The sequence below is a fragment of the Adelges cooleyi genome, unplaced genomic scaffold (genome assembly GCF_023614345.1).
Source record: "Adelges cooleyi isolate 19-005CV unplaced genomic scaffold, UGA_ACOO_1.1 ACOO_flye_CR_arks_rails_tigmint_CR_PRNA_41, whole genome shotgun sequence".
In the NCBI taxonomy this organism is placed as follows: domain Eukaryota; kingdom Metazoa; phylum Arthropoda; class Insecta; order Hemiptera; family Adelgidae; genus Adelges; species Adelges cooleyi.
Genome location: NW_026096090.1, coordinates 167,525 through 187,428, shown reverse-complemented (window position 1 = coordinate 187,428; position 19,904 = coordinate 167,525). Strand labels below are relative to the sequence as shown.

General features: G+C 27.9%; 3 protein-coding genes across 5 annotated transcripts; 1 reads left to right on the top strand and 2 right to left on the bottom strand.

Annotated features, from left to right (window-relative positions):
• Positions 1-237: 237 nt before the first annotated feature.
• On the top strand, positions 238-9,489 carry LOC126841873 (cardioactive peptide). 2 transcript variants are annotated; one of them, XM_050578619.1, is made up of 5 exons: positions 238-340; positions 2,081-2,191; positions 2,825-2,894; positions 4,783-4,946; positions 9,197-9,489. In XM_050578619.1, exons 2-5 carry the CDS (start codon positions 2,099-2,101, stop codon positions 9,272-9,274), a joined length of 405 nt encoding a protein of 134 aa, XP_050434576.1. In that variant the 5' UTR covers positions 238-340; positions 2,081-2,098; the 3' UTR covers positions 9,275-9,489. The 2 variants fall into 2 exon arrangements, with proteins under 2 accessions (XP_050434576.1, XP_050434575.1); XM_050578618.1 differs by having other exon boundaries at positions 4,783-4,952; positions 9,197-9,488.
• A 1,636-nt stretch (positions 9,490-11,125) lies between these two features.
• On the bottom strand, positions 11,126-14,320 carry LOC126841830 (HSPB1-associated protein 1). Of its 2 annotated transcripts, none has more exons than XM_050578505.1 (10): positions 14,001-14,320; positions 13,725-13,945; positions 13,452-13,631; positions 13,204-13,378; positions 12,986-13,132; positions 12,504-12,640; positions 12,298-12,416; positions 11,992-12,236; positions 11,866-11,925; positions 11,126-11,685 (listed from the first exon to the last, which is right to left on the bottom strand). In XM_050578505.1, the coding sequence occupies exons 2-10, from the start codon at positions 13,895-13,897 to the stop codon at positions 11,431-11,433; spliced, it is 1,491 nt and encodes a 496-aa protein (XP_050434462.1). In that variant the 5' UTR covers positions 13,898-13,945; positions 14,001-14,320; the 3' UTR covers positions 11,126-11,430. The 2 variants fall into 2 exon arrangements, with proteins under 2 accessions (XP_050434462.1, XP_050434461.1); XM_050578504.1 differs by having other exon boundaries at positions 13,725-13,916.
• Positions 14,321-16,495: 2,175 nt separating this feature from the next.
• On the bottom strand, positions 16,496-19,792 carry LOC126841939 (gastrula zinc finger protein XlCGF57.1-like). Its single transcript, XM_050578757.1, has 4 exons — positions 19,345-19,792; positions 19,139-19,273; positions 18,387-18,456; positions 16,496-18,303 (listed from the first exon to the last, which is right to left on the bottom strand). Exons 1-4 carry the CDS (start codon positions 19,545-19,547, stop codon positions 17,530-17,532), a joined length of 1,182 nt encoding a protein of 393 aa, XP_050434714.1. The 5' UTR covers positions 19,548-19,792; the 3' UTR covers positions 16,496-17,529.
• Positions 19,793-19,904: the final 112 nt, after the last annotated feature.

Below are 19,904 nucleotides of genomic sequence, written 5' to 3'. Positions count from 1 at the left end.
GGGTGAATTAATGAAGAACCAATATTGTGTGTTTATGAGTATTTTTTTGTACTGTACGATACTTATCTTTCACAGAAGACACTGAACGATTTCGCTCTGCAAATCCTTGCTATTTCAATGGGCGGTTATGGAGCAAGTTTTATGGGTTAAGTGTGTGTGTGTGTGTGTGTGTTGTTCCTTCAACAGTTCAACGCGTTGCTAGAAGCGTTTACTGTAGAAAAGCGCTCGGCGCGGACGTCCCTAAAAGCTTACCTATAAAAACCGAAACGCACACAAGCCCGCAGTGATTGTTTTTGACTTCTGTGTTACTGATCAAGGTGCAGTGGATTCTAGACCACAGGTAAGAAGTCTAAAAACATGACTTTTAGGTAGTATAAAACATTATGTGGCATTCTTTATTTTAATAACAATGATATTTTCTTCAGTCTTGTTGTCCAGTACGCAAATTTGTTTTAAAATTATTAACAATAAATATAACCGATAAACTATTGAGTAATTACAATTTTTTCTTTAACTAAACGTTTAAACATAGGCAATATGCGGAAAAATAAAATGTATTTTGTGAGTGCTATTATTTATTCCATCGCACTACAACAGGGCAAACAACTAAATTTAAGATAAAATTTAAACTCTAATTACAGCACATATAAATTAAATATGAAATGAGAGAGATCTTTCTCATCGAAAAAAACGAATTTATCAAATCGTTGCTGGTTCAACTGCTATTTAGGAATATCATATTTATTATTCATGTAGTATACACATTTAATCAAGCTGAAAGTATCTAAACATTTGTATACTGAAATATTCACATTTTAGTGTGATTGAATTTATTTTAGATTAAAATACTTTTGCCCGAGTATTGTATACTTACTCATATATTCATTAAAAATGTTATTGACTAGCGATTCTTACACAAGAAAAATACATAGTACTTAATTCTGACCTAAAGAAATTGCTGTAAAAAAACTATTGTTAAACTGTCGAATATTTAAGGATAAAAAATTCAACTTGTAGTTTACACTTGACTTGCAGTATTTTGTCTGGGTATTAGTGTACTAGTTAATAGTATTAAAATAGTTAAGACTTTATATGGTAACTATTGTAAACTATCACTTATGTGTTTGTTTTATTTATTTTTATTATTTTGCCTCACAATCGATAAGAACAACTTGAATTTTTTTTATTAAACCAAATTTTCTCTGAGAATAAATCGATATAAATATATTTTACATAACTGATCAGTTTTAATATTTATACAAATTAATAAAACAATTATTTGAGCTTTCGCATTATTATATATTATTCCATGGAGTAAGAGTTTTCTTTTTAAAAATATATCCTGTTAGCAAAATAATCAAATAAACGAACGACACTACATTGTGTACACATATTTGTTGTTATTAACATGTTCGCAAAGATGCTTATTGCATAATATCTCTTTAAGAAACCCATTAAATCGGAATTAGGTGCTTATGTTTTTTTACTTGGAGATATATAGCGTTGTCGAGTATTAAATGTATTCGATAAACATGTAATAATATAAACGACAAACGTAATGCTTTGTAAAACACTATAAATATATAATTAATATAGTAAAATTAAATAATTTTTTCTATATGTGTTTTTTTTTCAAATATACGTGGTAATGACTATGGTCAAAATCAGGATCCACAAGTACATTTATTATTCATCCAATTAACAGGATAAACAAAATACTTACCTAGCTAGGCGCCTAATTACTTTTGATTGCAAACCTTTTTCGGCTTGATAATATAAAAATTCAATTTTAATTCAGTTTCACAGTTTTTTACAATTTTGTTACAACAAAATACATTTCGTTACGGTATTGCTAAATTATAAGACTTGGTGTTATAAATTATTATAATAGTATATATTTTTTGTTTTTAAACACATGACTAAACATTTAATTTAGGAGTAATGTCAGTTTTTCACTCAAATTTTACTTTAGTATTGACTTCGTCTCGTGTGCACTACAATAATATAACACAAATATACTTTTTGTACCTGCAATGTTTGAATATTTGTGTTTCAAAATATAATTTGTTTTTATAAAAAGGACGTTCATCAAACAGTCATGAAATCCTCAATGCTGACCCTCGTCTGGATAACAGCTCTAGTGTCATTAGCTCAAACAGTGTTTGCTGATGATGTCATTATGCAGAAAAGGGTAAAGAGTATACATTATTCGATTACTTATCTGTGGCCACATCTCACGGAGTACAAATATCATTTAATAATAACTCCATTGAATTAGGTACATCATTTTCGTCATAAATGACGTTGTATACAAATCAAACATTTTGAACTTGTAATGAAAAACATCCAATTTTGGAGTTCTTGTCATCCAGTTGTGACCACAAAGATTTTTTAATAGAAAAATATACAAGTTAGAAGTAATATAGTAGTATTGTAGCATACTCGTATTAAAAATAACATAACCTGAACAATTAAAAAATAAACATATCTCAATTTTCGACCAAAAAGATTAGGCTATCATTGTTTTATTTGTCATGAAAACCTCTGATTTTATTACTTTTAAGTCTATAATAGTAAAAATAGTGTAATAAACCCATTTGATCTTTTTGAAAATAATAACTTTAATGCTCATTCGCCAACATTTACAAAATCGTTTATTTGTAAAATGAGTGGATTATAAAAATGGAATTTTAAGAAATTGTGGCACTTTTCTTTTTATAGACGAGTATGTTACTAACAACCTATTTATAAATGAATTTTTGAAAAAACAGCAGTATAATAACATAATTTTAGATTTTTTTTTATAATTTTTTTGTTTGAACAGTATTATGATGACGACACTGTGGAAGCTGAACCGATCAGGAGAAAAAAACCTTTTTGTAACGCATTTACAGGTACCTAACTTGTTTTCTTTTTTAATTTGTCTAAACTTAAAATCTGTTTACACATGTTGTACACATTTCTGTTTAGTCTTGTCGTATCCACGGCTCATAGTAGAACAATTAATTTTTCATAAAGTTATTTAAAAAAAAAAAATATGATACAATTAAAAAAAATAAAAGAACACGTGTTTTTCTACCATATAAACGAGGTATAACACTATTAAGTGCATAGCTTTCTACATATTTATTATGTAAACATGAATTTGATAATGATAGAAAGATCATAACTTCTACTATGCTTCGGATCTAACCTAACCGGAAAAAAAAAATGTTTTTCGTTAGCATTTATAAAACCAATTTTCAAGTATAAATCATAAATGTTGTATTTAACGTTTAAATTATTTTTAAAAAATCTCTATATTAGACCAAGTCGAAAATGAAATTTTTTTTGGAAAGCTGATTAACGGTTCTATCTGAATTGTATGGTAAGCCGTTTTTATTGAACGAAGAGCAGTTTAAAAACAAAAAGTGTTCTTTTAATGTTTACGCGCCATTTGGTTCGGTCCTAATATTGAAATGAGAACTTTCATTGAATATTATCAGTACACTTAACTTTTGCACACAAAAACCAAACAAAAATTAACCACTTTCTATAACATAGTCAATTTTTGCAGTAGGTAGGTAACATATTTTTTGTACTATATTATTGCAAACCTAATCGAAAATTAATGATTTCCAATAGACCACATTTTGGATGATTACCAAAGATCTTTTTTTTTGTCAACACTAAATGTAGTATTACAGGAAACATAGTTATAGCTAATAATTTTGTCCATTTAGAAATTAATTTAGTAAGAATAATCCAAGTCAATCGTTGTTGTTTTAAGTACATTTTTTTGGATACTGTCAATCAGCATCTATACTTTTCTAAAACCTTTTGGCGAAATTTTGTCTAGCTAATTGTTGGTTTTAAATAAACTAAAATGGCTGTTACTCATAGAAAAAATTATTTAAATTAAAAATAATACCTTGAAGCTTATACAAATTAACCGGTAAATTAATTGACATAGTCGAAATTTATTAAAACCACTTTTTTTTTAAATATTGCCTTTACAAAACTCCTTAAAAATGACTGCATACAATCCCCTTAAGCAAATATTATCTAAATTATAAGTGACGTTTAAATTTGCTTAAACAATTTTTTCCTAAAGCAAAAATCTGAATTTATCTTCATACACAAATGTTTCTATATGTATTTACTATTCTTCTAATAATAAAAGAACAATCAATAATACTTACTGTCGTGATTAATTTTCCTAACGTTATAAATACTTCCATGCCATATTAGTAATCATTTTTACTTACTGACATTACACTTATAGTTAGTTAATAGTTGTGTAATGGTATATATATATATATATATATATATATATATATCATATCATTGTAACAGACACGTTACAATATATTTATAATTAATAATTGATGAATTATTGAAAAAACATTCATCAATTATAGATCAGAATTTGAAGGTAACATTAGGTACGTTATAAAAGTTTTATCCTAAGTTGTTATATATTTCATTTTATATCGATGATATTCTACTACGGACTACCCTAGCTTTGGTTTATACCAATTAAATTTTTACAATAACTATATTATTGTCTTATTTGTTGTTGGTCGTTGTTACAAAAGCCAAGGAGTGATAATTTTAAAACTGGACCGCAGTTTTAAAATTATTACTCCTTGGCTTTTGTAGTGGGTTGGGGGGCGAAATGGGTTAATTAATATAACGGGAACTTATGAGTCCTAAATATACAATTTAGGACTCATTATAAACAATTTTTTTTTTTTTAAACGTATGACCATGTTATTTTTTAATTTAATTTTTATCATGAAGGATGCGGCCGTAAAAGGTCGGACGAATCAATGGCCACGCTAGTCGAACTCCGTTCGGAACCAGCTGTTGAAGAACTAAGCAGACAAATACTGTCCGAAGCTAAACTCTGGGAGGCCATTCAAGAAGCACGCCTTGAACTGTTACGCGACCAGAGGCACAGCAAAGTAAATGTAATTTTATTTTAATTATTATACCTACCGCAGTTACCATAATCGAAATAGATTTTAAAAACAGTTTAGGGCATATAAATAAATATAATTTATCATAGTAACACGTTAAATTAACGTTTCAATTGCATTATTCATTAATTTGAATTACTTACATAAAAATTGCTCCCTACTCGGGTATACCTAATATATTTTAATGATAAGTAAGCTTTTGGATTATTATTTTTCTACTTACATATTTGTATACCTAATTTTTATAGGGAAATGTTGCACGTTTTTTGATTTTATATAGCTAAAAATCGGTACTCAAAATTTAGGCCAAATTCAATTAAAGTGTAATAAAAAAGTGAAACAACTTGATTAACGTATTTTGCTTGAAAATAAATAGTCAATATTTTATTGGAATCATTTTTTTAAAAGTAATATTATTTAATTAATTGTTTTTCGAAAAATAACAAATCATTTAACGGAATAAATATATATATATATATATACTATATAAGTAGATCCGTAGGTTATAGTAATTTTTCTTATAGAGAAAAAGAAATATACATTGTCTGATCATTATTTTTTTTTTTTTAATAAGTCACAACTAACATTATTTTATTAAAATGATTCCAATAAACTATCAACAAAACTATTTAGTTATTTGAATAATACTCAACTCTGATGTTGTGTGTATTAGTTAAAAGAAATCCTTAAACAGTTTGTAATAGAAGACGATGGGTGAGTACAAGACTTAAAAAAACATTTTGTTCAACTCAAAGTACCAATCGCGACAACCAACAAAACCCGAGCAAAGTCCTTGCGTCGTTCGAGAACAATGATTTCCGGTTTTTGAAACTCATTCAACTCGGTCTCTTCCAAATGTTTCATAATCATGTTTCGGTAACTTAATACGGTTTCGTCACAAAACTTGTAAGTGTAAAGTTAAACGCGTTCCGACAAAACCGAGCTTAAAAGTCAGAATTAACTACACGGTCAGGTTTAGGTGACTGTAAGCGAACGAGCAATCAGTGCAAATGTAATTATTTTTGTTTATTTTTTTATAAGACAAATTTTTTTAGTTCTATTAAATTAAATAAAACTTACCGTCAGAAAAATTGAAAAACTTTCGATTAAACTACAATCAATCGACGATTATTTCATTGAAAATATCGCACTTACATTTTCCCTTCATATTTACACAACTGCCTTACAGACTGTTGACTCTAAATACTTATATTTGTCATATAATAGAGTTTGTCTTGATCAAGTATATTTGTTTGGAAAAAAACAAAAGTTAAAGAGACGTCAGCAAAGAAATAATATAATGCACAATTAAAAATCGCCATGTTTGTATACAACAATTAAGTAAACGGTAGTGTTTATTTTATCTATTTTTAAACAAAAGTACTTGCAATAATATTGGCTGTAATCTGTTCACTGAGTAAACATTCTATGTCAAATATTATTGTAAATATACTAAAAATAAAGATATATTTTAGCTCGAAAGGTATCTATAGTAGGTTAGTTTCCTGTTTTTTCGGTAATTCAAAAATCGAACGTTCAGAAATTTACCTTAAAAACAAATGTATTTCCTATTTTCAGATGCAAAATTCTCACTTTAATTTTACTAGTTATCTTCAATCTCTTTCAAAAATTAATTAATTTTATAACTAATTTTAAAGCAAAACAAATTATCACTTATACTCTTTTGGTTTTAACCACATTATTAATCACCGCATCATTATTAATGATTAAAATATTTAGTTTGACTTTAGTATTTATTGTTGATTTTTTCCCAAAGAAAAGTGGTCTGTAGCAATATAGAAAAACTGTCGTTTTTTTAACAATATATAATATAGATTATAGTGTAATAGTATATTTAATTTTTGAAAAAAAATCACGTTTACCCATCACCGTGGCAATTATATTATGGCTATTAGATTTGGTACCAAACTCTAATGTTTATGTAATTCCTTAATTATAGTTTTTTTTCACCAATAAGTTACGCCGTTTGGATTTCATTTCACATAACAATTAAGTACCTTAATTTGTAATTGTCATATATTCGATTTAACAAATTCACATAAACATTTACTAACGTACGTCGTGAGTAAGATATTTAGAGTTTTTTTTTAAATAAAATATGGATAATTCCGAGCATTGTCCTTTTTTTCTTTGACTAGGTTCACAGATAGGTGAACCTATTCACATGACAAACACCGTGTAAATGGGATTTTTTTTTCTCTAATTCGAATGCCCCGTTTTTTTACATGGGTTTGGTCTACCAGTGTTTACTGAGCCCGCTTCATGTTTGCTAAACGATTTATGTCAGGTCGACCGATAGTCTATAGCAGAGTATTTATTTGTGTGAGTATAGGGACGACGTTGTGGTTTCAGAATCGTGAAAACGTTCCTTTGGGTGTATGTGAACACAATGGGACGGACAATAGTATATTGTATTAAAATAACAGGGTTTGTAGAGTTGAATTTGAGCTGTTGCGCCTTGATAAATGTTCACTCAATAACAATCATAACGATGAGATGTCTTTGTAGAGTAACTTTAAATTAAAATCGACATCTACCACGAAACGTGAACGTCGTAAATGTTAATCCTGTCGTAAGAAGATGTAACGCCTTAATGAAATCACCGCCATGGCGGTGGGTAATGGAGATATTTGGAATTTTAAAAATGTAATTTATTATAACAATATATTGTTATAAAAACAAAAACGACAGTTTTTGGCTAAACACTTTTTAAACAAAAAAATTGTTAATATACTCTTAAACATAATCTAACTGATGATTTTACTATGACTACTAATGATTTTGGAACGACAAATAATTTGATCATTAATAAACGTCACTGCAGTTTAAAAATACATTTTATTTTATATTTCACCTAGTCTAGATTAATCTAATGTTTTTATTGAATGATAGTTTTATAGGGTAACTTTCTACATTTTTATTTAGAAAACCCTATTATACGGCGTTCGGGTTATGCAATATTGATACACGCTTGCATCTCGTACCATAAAAGTAAAAACAAATAAGAATATATAATATAACGATTTTTTTATCGTGCTCCACTATTTTTTCTAGATAACTACATACTCCAAATTTTACAAAAAAACGTTTAATGACTTTTTTGTGTTTAATTTACTGTATTACAGTATCCTTAGCAGTTATACTTCAGTATTATTAAGTACTTTTTTATAATGTTTTTCTTCTCCTATAAGGACTTAATACCAGTTATTTAGTTTAAAGAAGCAACTGTTAATTATCATTATTTTAATAAATATCATGTATCTTTACATTAATAATATTACATATCTTTAAATGTTGTCGACAAGATTCTGTACGACAGGTTAGCTCGTTAGGTTTCAACGATCTAAAAAAACATTTCATGTAATTAGGGCAATTACTAATTTTCTTTTTGTTTTATTATAGTATAATACTAATATTATTTATCCAAGTTTTTAATAACTACTTTAATGGATTTCGATCAAGTATATAATTTTTATTTTATACACTTTATGAGTATAGAAATGTCTATATATGAGCTTGATAATACTTTTACTGGAGTCATATAATTTATAAAAATGGACTATAAATAAACGAATCCTTTATAAAATACTAATATAGATGTGTATAGATAACGTTTCAGCTAACGATGACTACTTAGTCTCATGAGACTTAACAATCATTGATCTTACTTGAATTAAGTTACTAATTAATTACCTATTGCCGGTAGCGCACTCTTTAATTTTTTTCCAGTCACTGTTCTGTTATTATTTTTGCTACGTCGCGTACCGCAAAACGTTCAAAAAACAGCTTAATTAGTATTTTTTTAACGAAGAAATTGGCGTGTTGCCAACTACTAACAAAAAAAAATACAACTGATTGTAATAATTTCGGACTTGCACCATAACGCCGTAGTTTTTTTTTAAAAAAAAACTACAGCGACCCATTTATTCTTTTCTTTCTTAATATTAACCTCACTGCGCCTTACTTAACCCAATCGTTAAAAAGCAACATATTTATAGCGCATATTTTTCATGTTAACTACAATCGAATTAAATGTTTCTGTTAGTAAATAATCTAAAAACGTTCTCAAATCAAAACACCTATTTCCGTCGTAAAAGATAGGATAGAACTATTTTTACCAAGTAGATTTGAGCTTATTGGTTAAATTAATATTGAACTTGAACTTGAATAAGCAATGGTGGCTATCCTAATACTATACGTTTTTATATTTACAGGACCGAATGAATATGAAACCACTCCCGTTGTCTTTGAAGAGAAAACGTCGATCGTCGTCAATTAGTGACAAATGTTAAGATATTCGTCGATTCTGTGAATTTCCTTTACTAAAATATCCTATCAATATTGCAATTACGTCCTAGTAAAAACTGTTTTAAAAAAACGCATAAAGTATAAACAAGTAAATATATTCAACCTAGTTATTGTGTTGTGGACATTTTTAAGTATACAGCGACAGGGAATAAACACGTTTATTAGTATTTACAATAAGTATAATTAATATAAATTATGTAGTATACCAATATTAGTTATCTATTTACTTTCATAAATTAAAAAAAACAAACCTAACGTGTATGATGTTTTTTCGTTAATGTTATTTTGAAAACACTATTTTCAGTGTATAAATGCATGCTCAGATTCACGCAATATGACAATCGTAAAGCATTTAAGAGGACGTCATACCCCCCCCCCCTTTTATTTAGGAGTTAGATGTAGGGCATTTTTTGCAAATTCTTAATTTAAAAGTTAAACTGTGTGGTGTAATTATTAGTTCAGTAACTAGGACTTTTTTTATGGTAGTTAAATTATTTTTCGGACTATCACAGTCTCTTTGACAGCGATTCAAAAAAAAATGTTCATCTTAACGTGAATAGCACATATTCTCAATTATTGTCTAAACAACAATCGTAAAATCATTCTTTTTAACATATTAAATTCTTATTTTATTTATAAGACAATGGTCTCCAGGTTTTATCATACATAGGGGCGCTTTATTTCACTTTTTCAAGCAGTTTTATGGATTTAGATCTCAAAATTAGACCGAAGGTAAATTTAGAATGGAACTATAACATGTACAATTTTCTAAAAAAACTGTAGTCAAACTTTTTTTTATTAAGGGAACCCCCCCCCCCCCCCCCAAAAAAAAGGAACATTACACTTTGACCGTAGTCAATTTCTAGGTTGCTATGTGATAGTTGTGAATCAACAGTCAACAGGTAATGAAAATATTTTCATTATAATGTTAACTACGGCAGTACATTTTTATAGACATACGATTAACTCTAATCGTCATCATCATCATACGAGCTTAACCGGTCATGAAGGTCCAACGCTGCCATCATGAGATGGTTACTTTTTTTTCATCAATATTTGTAATTTTATCTGTGAACACTGGATCTCCCTTACTTATTCACCATCTAGGAGACCGAACCAGTTATGTAATTATGTCAGGCTTTTAGGTCTAAAACGTCAGATATAAAATTATGTTTTGGTCATAACATTTACATTTTGGGCTACTATAAAATGTAGTTAACTTTGTACCTATAGAGTATAGTTTATACCGGCATACAAAAATAGGTACTCAAACATTTTAGTTGTTAAGGCCCCTGGATACCGACCATTTTTAAGGAGTTTTGTATAGGCAATATTTAAGAAAAAATTGATTTTATTAAATTTCGACCATGTTAATTAATTTACCGGTTAATTTATATGAACTTCATGGTATTATTTTTAATTTAAATAATTTTGTCTATGAGTAAAAGCCATTTTAGTTTATATAATAGTACATTTTTTGTCCATCGCACAGGCTGAACCAGTGAACCGATAAGTAATCTGAAAACAGATTTGAATTCGTCATGAAGTTTACTTGAGATCGGTCAGCGTACTTTTTTGATATCTTATTCTTACTACGCATAAAACACGTTTGAACATTTTATAAAATTTTAAATTTTAAAATTAAATTTGGAAAGGGTTAAAATTAAAAATTGAAAAAAGTGCTCTGACCGATCTCAAGTAAACTTCATGACAAATTCATAACTGTTTTTAGATTGCTTATCGGATTAATGGTTCAGCCTGTGCGATGGACAAAAAATGATGTGTTTTGGCTGAAAAAACGGTCAGTATCCAGGGGTCTTAAGTAAGTACAATAATTTCGGTAGATTTGCGTTTATTATGCTCAATGAATGTCGATATACCTGTTATATGTAATGTTGTTATACCTAACAAATTATATGGTTTTACAACTTGAGTGGTGTTTATTACAATGGTCTGACTGATTGCATGTAAAATGTACGTAAATCAATCTGTCAGTTACAAGACATAATACATCTAATAAAAGCCATGAGTACCATTTTTTTTTTTTTAATTTATAAAATTTCAAACATTAAAATAATACTCGGCTTGAATATTTTATAAAAACAAAAATTTGAATAATATTACTTATACATGTTGATAATTAATTATTATTTAATAAATTACTAATGACTCGACTCATCACATTTTCGTCGCACAAAGAATTCAAAATCTGTTCATGTATATTGTTTGGAATATCGCTTTCTAGATATTTTGGTGAATGGTTACAACTGTGATACTTTGTATTGACATCAATACTATTTAATAACTGATCTGCTTTCAATAAGGTACATTGGTAATCCAAAGGTGTAGGTATTTTGAAATTAAATTCTGTAGAAGATGCAGCGTCATTGTTAACCTAAACGAACACAATTTTTTTTTAACAATGGAGGTTGAAAAACTAATTATAATTTAGTATTGAGATGCGAGTCTTAAAGTCAGGGGAAAACTGTATAAAAATAATGGTTATTTAAATTAAATATAACTGGTAGACATATGCTTATGGTCTTTTGTAACGCTTCGCCTGTAATTAAATTACCTTATTTAAACTTTGATCAATAAAACGTAAGGATTCGGTAATAGTGTCTGGTGTAAACTTCTAAAATAAAAAACCAAATACATTTCATTAAAAATATATTGTCATTATTATGTTTACATTACTTACTTCATTTGGATTCAACAAGCGAGACTGAACACTCTTCGAGACGCCCGAACAAACGCTGCTAACTAAAAAACGTATAATAGACTCGTTCAGTCTGCTCAGGTTGTCATACTTAGGAACTGGTATCCAACTGTTTATACTTATGGCGGGCGATACATTCTCAACGTAATGCCACCATTTATGAGGTACGTATAAAACATCACCAGGTGATAAAACGATTGATATGCATTTACAATACTCGCTAATCGCTGTAAAATAACAGAGTAGCTAATACAAAACTTCTAGAGCTATTTAATTTCACCAATTTACATTTAAGATTATCTGGACAAGAGAAATTTATTTTGCTGTAACAACTTGATTCCTCGTAAGGTACTCTAGTGGGTTTTAAATATTTTCCCATTTCCGGCGGCATTAAAATCCAACGTTTCCTATAGATGTAAAGCGAAATAATGCACATTGAATTTGTCATTGTTACATTTTGCAATTCAATGTACTAAATGTACATTCGGACTAACTTTCCATATATTTGAGCAACTAAATTAATTCCGTACAGATCTTGATGACACGGCGTGTGAGCTCCGGTACTTCCAATCCACAAAGTAGAATCTTTTTCGTTTAGATTTTCATAGCCAAATTTTTTCCAAGAAATTGACTGAAATAGTATTGGTATAATAATATAACACTTTTTCATTTAAACTTTAAATATCTAAAATATTTTTTTTTTGTTAGGCATTTGATTATTGCGTATATATTTTACAAATACATTTACAGTTCAGTCTGATAACAGACAGGAAATTTGTGAGGAAAAGGCGGATTAGACAGTAGTAATGCCTTTAAATAGTTAATAATATATAATTATATTAACCATTTAGGGCTATCTCTGCCGCCTAATTCAAAGAGGAGGTTTTCCTGACATATATATAAATAGGTGAGCAATTTTTTGTCGGAAATCATACTCTTTAATACGGTACTAAATAAACAAATTTGTATTATTTACCTTAAACATTTTACTATCGACTTTTTCTCCTATATATTTATAATCAAAATACAACCAATTACCGTCAGTTTCCACATTCTCCGATATATCAATTATATCATTAAATGAATGACTTTCTTGAAAACATTTGCTTTCCCACAATGGTTCCTAAAAACAAAAAAGTAAGTAAATATGATAAAAACAAAACTTTAGTGAAGTATGATATGTATTGTATTTACTTTTGTACAAGTAATTCTCCCTTTTCTACAATCGAGGGGCTGATTTACAAATACTTGATTCCATTTTTGTAGATCCCAAGTGAACAATTCCCAATCATCTAACATTTTATGAAAAACTATTGGAACTGTAGATGATTCAATAAAATGTCTTATTATTTGTTTGTCTGATGACTCACTAGGTTTTGAAAGAATTTATTAAATTTGATTTAAATGGCTACAATATATTATTATATTTTTAATAACCAAACCTCGGACTTAACACAGAAGACTTTGTAGAAACATTTGAAGTACCTGGTTGGTTTTCATCGATACACAGACCAGACTCTAAACTTGTGTTAACATTTTTGTCTCTTTGACAGTCTTCGTTGTTTTTATGTTGCTCTTGAGGATTAACAAGTGTTTTTAAATAGCTAAATTTCTGAAATTGACTTTAAATAGTAAAAAGCATTGATGACTAACAAGACACAATAACAGCTATTTAATTATTACACTAATGTATAATAAGAGTTAAGACAATATACCTGGTTGAAGATTTTAAACCTCTAATGAACTTAGTAGGAATGGCGTCTTGCTTTAATATTTTTTTAGACACAGACTTAAAGCAGTCTTTTTCAAAATGGATGGAACAAATAACTGTGCTCGGTAAAAAATCTTTTTCGTTAATTCCACAGGCCTTTGTCCATAAAGAACGCATTATACTATTGGATGGAAATCTTAGGGGGAAAAAAAAGTTCTAAGATACCTAGGTATAACGGTACAGTTAAAATGAAATATTATTATTTTCTATTAAGACATACTTGTGAAATGATACCATTGGATTTTTGTTACTTAACTTGGAACATAACACGCAACTTTTGAACTTGCCCGATTTAAACATTATTTTTTTTAATAAAATAACTAGGTACTTAATTATACATAGATTGAATGATTCATTTATTATTAAAGGGTATAAGTATTATATTTTAATTTTTATAATGTTTAAAGCACTCATTTTTTTAAAATTCATAATACATTGTGCTAACTATAAATTAAAAAAATGTACTGAGAAAATTTAACACAATCAACCGTTAAGCTTATGCCGTAAAAGTAACTACTTAAAACTTATTAACTATAAAAAAGCTGCTGTAAGGGAAAATAATAAATATGTTTATTATTTAGAACAATTATTAATACTTGTATCGACTGATAAGATTTAAAAGTTGTCGGTAAAATTGTTACCAACCGCAAAAAATTAAATGAAAAACAGAAATGCTACTACGCGCTAACGTCATTTTTTTTATTTGTACTTATTTTTCTTTACAGTAATAAAAAAACAAAAATAAACACATTACATTTCAAAGTATACTATTTGACATTTTTATTTTGTTGTAATATAATGAATATCGATCCATTTTTGACAATATTATTATTATAACATCAATATTAGGTCTATAAAAATTACATGTTTGTTATTTTAAGTATTTAGCTGTACTGTACTAATAATTGTCAAAATTATCAAAATAATGTTTATTTTTAAATCAAAGTTCCGACAACAAATTTTGATAGTTTTGCAACATTCTAATCCCGCGGATTTATTCGTTTTAACAAACGTAAAAAATTGAGGGGAAATTAAAATGTTTAAAAATAATTACTTTTTATTGTTAAAACGTTGATAATCAATTTCATCATTGGAATTTTAAAACGGAAAATAATACATCATCGAAGTATGACCACAAGTGTCTATTACAAAGTTGTATAAACTAAAGTAATAAAAGTTGATCAATTAATTCTGTTAAACCAATATTTCCTAATAATCCATCAAATGTGTACCGCTTTTGTTGTCGACAGAAACTGTGTAGTGAAAAGAAACTGCGACGTACTAACGTCTAACGACTCTTTAGGGAATATGTTTTGAAAACTTGCTGAAGGAGGCAACGATGTCCGTTTAACAATAAGGTTTACAATCGAATGGGTATTAAAGAAGAAAACATTTTTTAAAGATAAGGATATTTCAGGTTAGTATACGTAAATGAAAAATAGGTATACAAATTATTTCTGTAATAATGTATGGTCTGACTAATAATTGGACAGAATTATTGAGATGAATGAAAAGCACTATTTATTAAGGAGCAAAGAGTAGGCAATATTTAGAAAAAATTTATCTAGTATATAGCCATTTTAAATATAAATTATTAAGGTTAATTTTAAGGAGTAAAAATATTTTTCTCCGGGTAATGGTGATAAAAAATGACTTTCGTAGAAGTCATTTTCTGGCGGATTTATTGTACAGATTTAATTTTTTTTTGTGAAGCTTAGATTTTTATGGGGCCAAAGGCCAATTTTTGATTAGCTATTAGAAAATTAGTTAGATTTATTAGAATATCTATAAAAAATTTAAATTATAAACACTTAAAGAACGTTCCCCCTCAAAGAACACAATAAATTGATGCACAAATAAAAAAAACAAGACAAAATAACAGCATAAAAAACATTTATAATATTTCTGAAAAATTAATAAATATATAATTTAATAATAAAAAAAAATAATTTAATGTTGTACTAACAAAATACAAACCAATAAGTTTTGGTTTTTTACAAGTCTATATTTAGTGTTAAAAAATATGTTTTCAAATACATAGATTTTATTCAGTCGTTTTGATGCTTAGTTAAGCATAAGTTGTATCAAATTTGAAAATATTAAATAACATAATGATTATTGTTATTTTGCTACTTACAATTAAATAGAAAGAGGTACCTATATTTGTTCAAAAGCTTAACTTTAAATTAAAAAAAAAAAAATGTTAACTAAAAAATACATTATAACAATTAACAAGACACGTTAGAGTGATGACAAATAATATTAATAAATAATGATTTTGTTCGGTTCTTATTTCTTAATATTATAATTTGTACCACATAAAAGGATAATTATTAAAATAATTATATTAAATTAAACAACATACTTATTAGTTATTATGTTTCAAAAGTAATTGACCGTTAACACGTTTAATTGAATGTAAAAGTATTATAACATTTGGGAAATATGTACTTAATATTTTTGTAATTGTTATTAACAGCTAAAGTAATCTTAAATTTATTAATATTTTAACAAATATGTAATGAAATAAATATACAAATGTTCTTACATGTTCATTATGATAATGAAAAATAAATTAGTTAACATAAACAATAAACAATTACCATTTAATTATAAAAAGTATAAAATTACAACAGAACATTTAATACATAATCTATATATATATAAAGTTTTTTTTGTTGTACCTATCAATGGGAGTCTAAAATCAACTTGAATATATTTTTTAATTAATATTTATTCTACAATGTGGGCTATATATGAATATAATATATAATTCTTATGCTAAAAAGTAATTGCACTATAACAGACTTTGAGGATAAAATTTAAAAAATATATCAATACTTATATTTACACATACTTGATGTATTTACCAATAATTATAATAAAAATATTATAATTAAGCGTGTTTATCGTGTGTTTCAGTATTTATAGAAAAGTATTTGTTACAGTGTTGTAAAAAATGTCAGTTTCTAGAATTATCACAGAAGGAGAATAAATGAAAGTAAATATTGTAGTATAATGGATTTGGGCATAGAGCACGTGTAATTGTAATCTTAGTGTTTAAGATTAATACCCATTTCCAGCACCTGTCCTTACATATCACAGCTATAATTGACCCTGGGCATTATGAAAGTATATAAGTAGAACTCTTGATACTTGGGTACAAGAATTTCAGGTACCCAAAAAATCTTGTACCCAAGTATATAATGTTATAAGTATTACCTGTTAAAAATCAAGAGCTCTATATTCAAGTATATATGTATATAAAATATTATAACATTAACAAATAACAAAAAAATATTTTTAAAAAAAATTGTTCCTACTCTCAATTAAAATTAAAATATATATATATTATTATAGTTTGTCATGGAAAGGCAATTTAGAAGTCTTTTGGAGTACATAGAATCACTTTAAGTATATTATTATATTTACATGTACCTATTTATACCCATAATATATAATATTAATTAGAGACCTATCCCGCAGTCATTTTGTTTTCAAACTTAGGCTTTGTTTGCAGTTTATCGAGAAACTACTACTCGATTCGAAATTAAACTAAATAATTTGACTATCTAGAAAACTTTGGTCAATTACATTTACCAAGGATTTAACTTGAAGTCCTTCAGAGTTGTACATAAATGATGCTTCATTGCGTTCTTAAAACTAGGGAGTAATAAAAAATATGTAATATTATTAGTCTATCAGCTCTTGTGTAATGGAATTTGTGGTTTAACCTAATGATGTATTGCTTACGAGTTGGCAGTGGGATGTATACGTTTTGTGTGTCGCATAAGTGATGATTTCTGAGTAAACTCAATTCCACATTCGTCGCATTTCAGTCGTTCACCAGTATGTATGAGTTCGTGCTTTTTGACAATCGCTTTGGCCCCGTAAGTTTTGCCGCAAAAACGACAGGCGTATGTTTTCTCTCCTCCGTGCATTCTAACCTGAATTACATCATCCTGATGATCGCCATGCATTGCTTCTGTGTGTATGTCCAACGACTCTTTAGTAGTGAACACGGCCTCACACTGTTCGCAAGCTAACTTGTCTTTGTGTTCGGCAGCATGCAGTTGTAAGGTGTTCAAGTCTTCGAACGACTTGTTACACGCAGTGCACTTAAAATGAGCCACTTCTGAATGCAACTTGGCATGACGCTGTAATAACGTAAACCGATTAAATTCCCTACCACAAATTGAACAAGCGCAGTTGTATTCATCCGAATGGCTTTTCATGTGTAGCGCAAGACTACAGTTACGGTAGAATTTACGTCCGCACAAATTGCATTCACACGTTTTCTCGATGGAATGAGTAGCTACTGTGTGTTGCCAGAGAGCACCTCTGTTGCTGAATTTGTTGGGACAATATTCACAAGAAAACGGAAACACATTTTCAGGTTGTTGGACCTCGATTTCGGGTTCCAACTGTTTTGATGTGTCTTCGTCATCTGAATATACGGCTTCAACGCGGGTGATCATATCTTGAATATCTGCATCCGATAATTCTTTTTCTGAACCTTTCGACTAAATAATTATATAAAACAATTACACACACACACATATTAATAATTTAACAAATAAATTATAAGCTAACACACATAGATTACCTGATTTCCAATTTTTTTATCGACTGGTGGACTACTTTTCTTAGTAATCAAATTGCTTTCGGACAACGGCCTAGAACAATACAAAACTATGATTCGAAAAATCCATGTTTTACTTATATGTCAATTTGATATAAACGTTACATTAAATTAGGAAAATACTAATAGAAATATTTTACTTATAGCAAAATTAAACTTAAACTAAAATTAATCAGTTCCTACAAACAATATTTTAGCATTAATTTATGGATATAAAAACTAAAACTTATTTAAAAGTTGTTGTTTTGTCATTTATATTATATGTAAACAAAATAATCTATAGTTTATAACTGATATACCTAATCAATTATTATTGTAATAAAAATAATGTATACAAATTGAGATAGTATTTTTTGTAGACTATACTGGCATTGAAATAAAGATAAATTTATGTTAATTCATTTGGAATAAATATACAAATTAAAAATTCATATTTGCTAGACAAAAATCTGTTTTACATCCAGCCAGATTTCCGTAATGGAATCCTAAAAATCAATCAATAGTTGGTCTTATGTTGTGATTTAATACAATTCTATACACAACAGGTAATTGTATTGTATTGCTTTAGTTCATTTAATTAAGGTGAATCATATCTAAACGTTACCTTAATTATAATTTAATTTTGATGACTTATTAGGTTCAAATACACAATTTAAAAACACTTAAAAAAGTTGTTTTTAAAATATTTTGTACAAGATTTTAAATATAATACCTACTTTGTATTTTTGGTTGGTATATTTGATATTTCTACAGTGCACTCCGCTAATAACGTGGCTGGCAGTTTAATTGGAAAATTATTAGCCAAATCTCTTCCTACATGTCCCGAATTGACATTTACAAATTTGGCTTGCCTGAAATTGTAATTAGGTAATTATTAAGGTTTATTATGAGCAAATTGTTAAGCATGTCACTGTGGCCTTACTTGAAATTTTCGTAAATGGGAGTAATCGTAGTTTCAGACTCTAATGCTCGTTTCACGGATTTAGAAATCGACGCCATGGTCATGACCGGATGATTTTTTCTGTTGTAATTAGAACCAGTCTGTGTGTCGTCAATAACAACATTTAAAAACTGTGACGGCATCACACCCACATCCATGACATTTGTGTTTAAACAATAAGACATTATTACAAATGGAAACAATATGCAGTGTTGTAAAGGCAAGTAGGTAAATAAAAAATGTCTTAATTAAAAAAAAAAAAAACTGATTAACAACTAAAAACGAAATGTACAGAAGGATGACGTTTAAAAATGTATATGGACTGTAAATTATTGTAAATAACAATCTTTTGTACTTTAATCAAGAGAGCAGAGAGCTCACATTTTTGTCCACATACACAACGAAAAACAAAACACTACATTCTAAGAAAAAAAATATATAACCAGAAAAAATTAAACCACTTGATTGATAAAAAAAAAAACACGTTTATACATTATGTATACATATATATATATAATGTATACATAATACAGTTTATTAGG

Bases quoted from the DNA above. Each gene is read 5' to 3' on its own strand.
- LOC126841873 (XM_050578618.1), top strand. From the start codon at position 2,099: ATGAAATCCTCAATGCTGACCCTCGTCTGGATAACAGCTCTAGTGTCA. The intron at 2,192-2,824 runs GTAAAGAGTATA...TTGTTTGAACAG, and splicing joins ATGTCATTATGCAGAAAAGG to TATTATGATGACGACACTGT. The intron at 2,895-4,782 runs GTACCTAACTTG...TTTATCATGAAG, and splicing joins TTTTTGTAACGCATTTACAG to GATGCGGCCGTAAAAGGTCG.
- LOC126841830 (XM_050578504.1), bottom strand. From the start codon at position 14,080: ATGTTTAAATCGGGCAAGTTCAAAAGTTGCGTGTTATGTTCCAAGTTA. The intron at 13,917-14,000 runs GTATGTCTTAAT...TTTCCCCCTAAG, and splicing joins CCAATGGTATCATTTCACAA to ATTTCCATCCAATAGTATAA. The intron at 13,632-13,724 runs GTATATTGTCTT...TACTATTTAAAG, and splicing joins GGTTTAAAATCTTCAACCAG to TCAATTTCAGAAATTTAGCT.
- LOC126841939 (XM_050578757.1), bottom strand. From the start codon at position 19,547: ATGTCTTATTGTTTAAACACAAATGTCATGGATGTGGGTGTGATGCCG. The intron at 19,274-19,344 runs GTAAGGCCACAG...TTACAATTTCAG, and splicing joins CCCATTTACGAAAATTTCAA to GCAAGCCAAATTTGTAAATG. The intron at 18,304-18,386 runs GTAATCTATGTG...ATAATTATTTAG, and splicing joins ATAAAAAAATTGGAAATCAG to TCGAAAGGTTCAGAAAAAGA.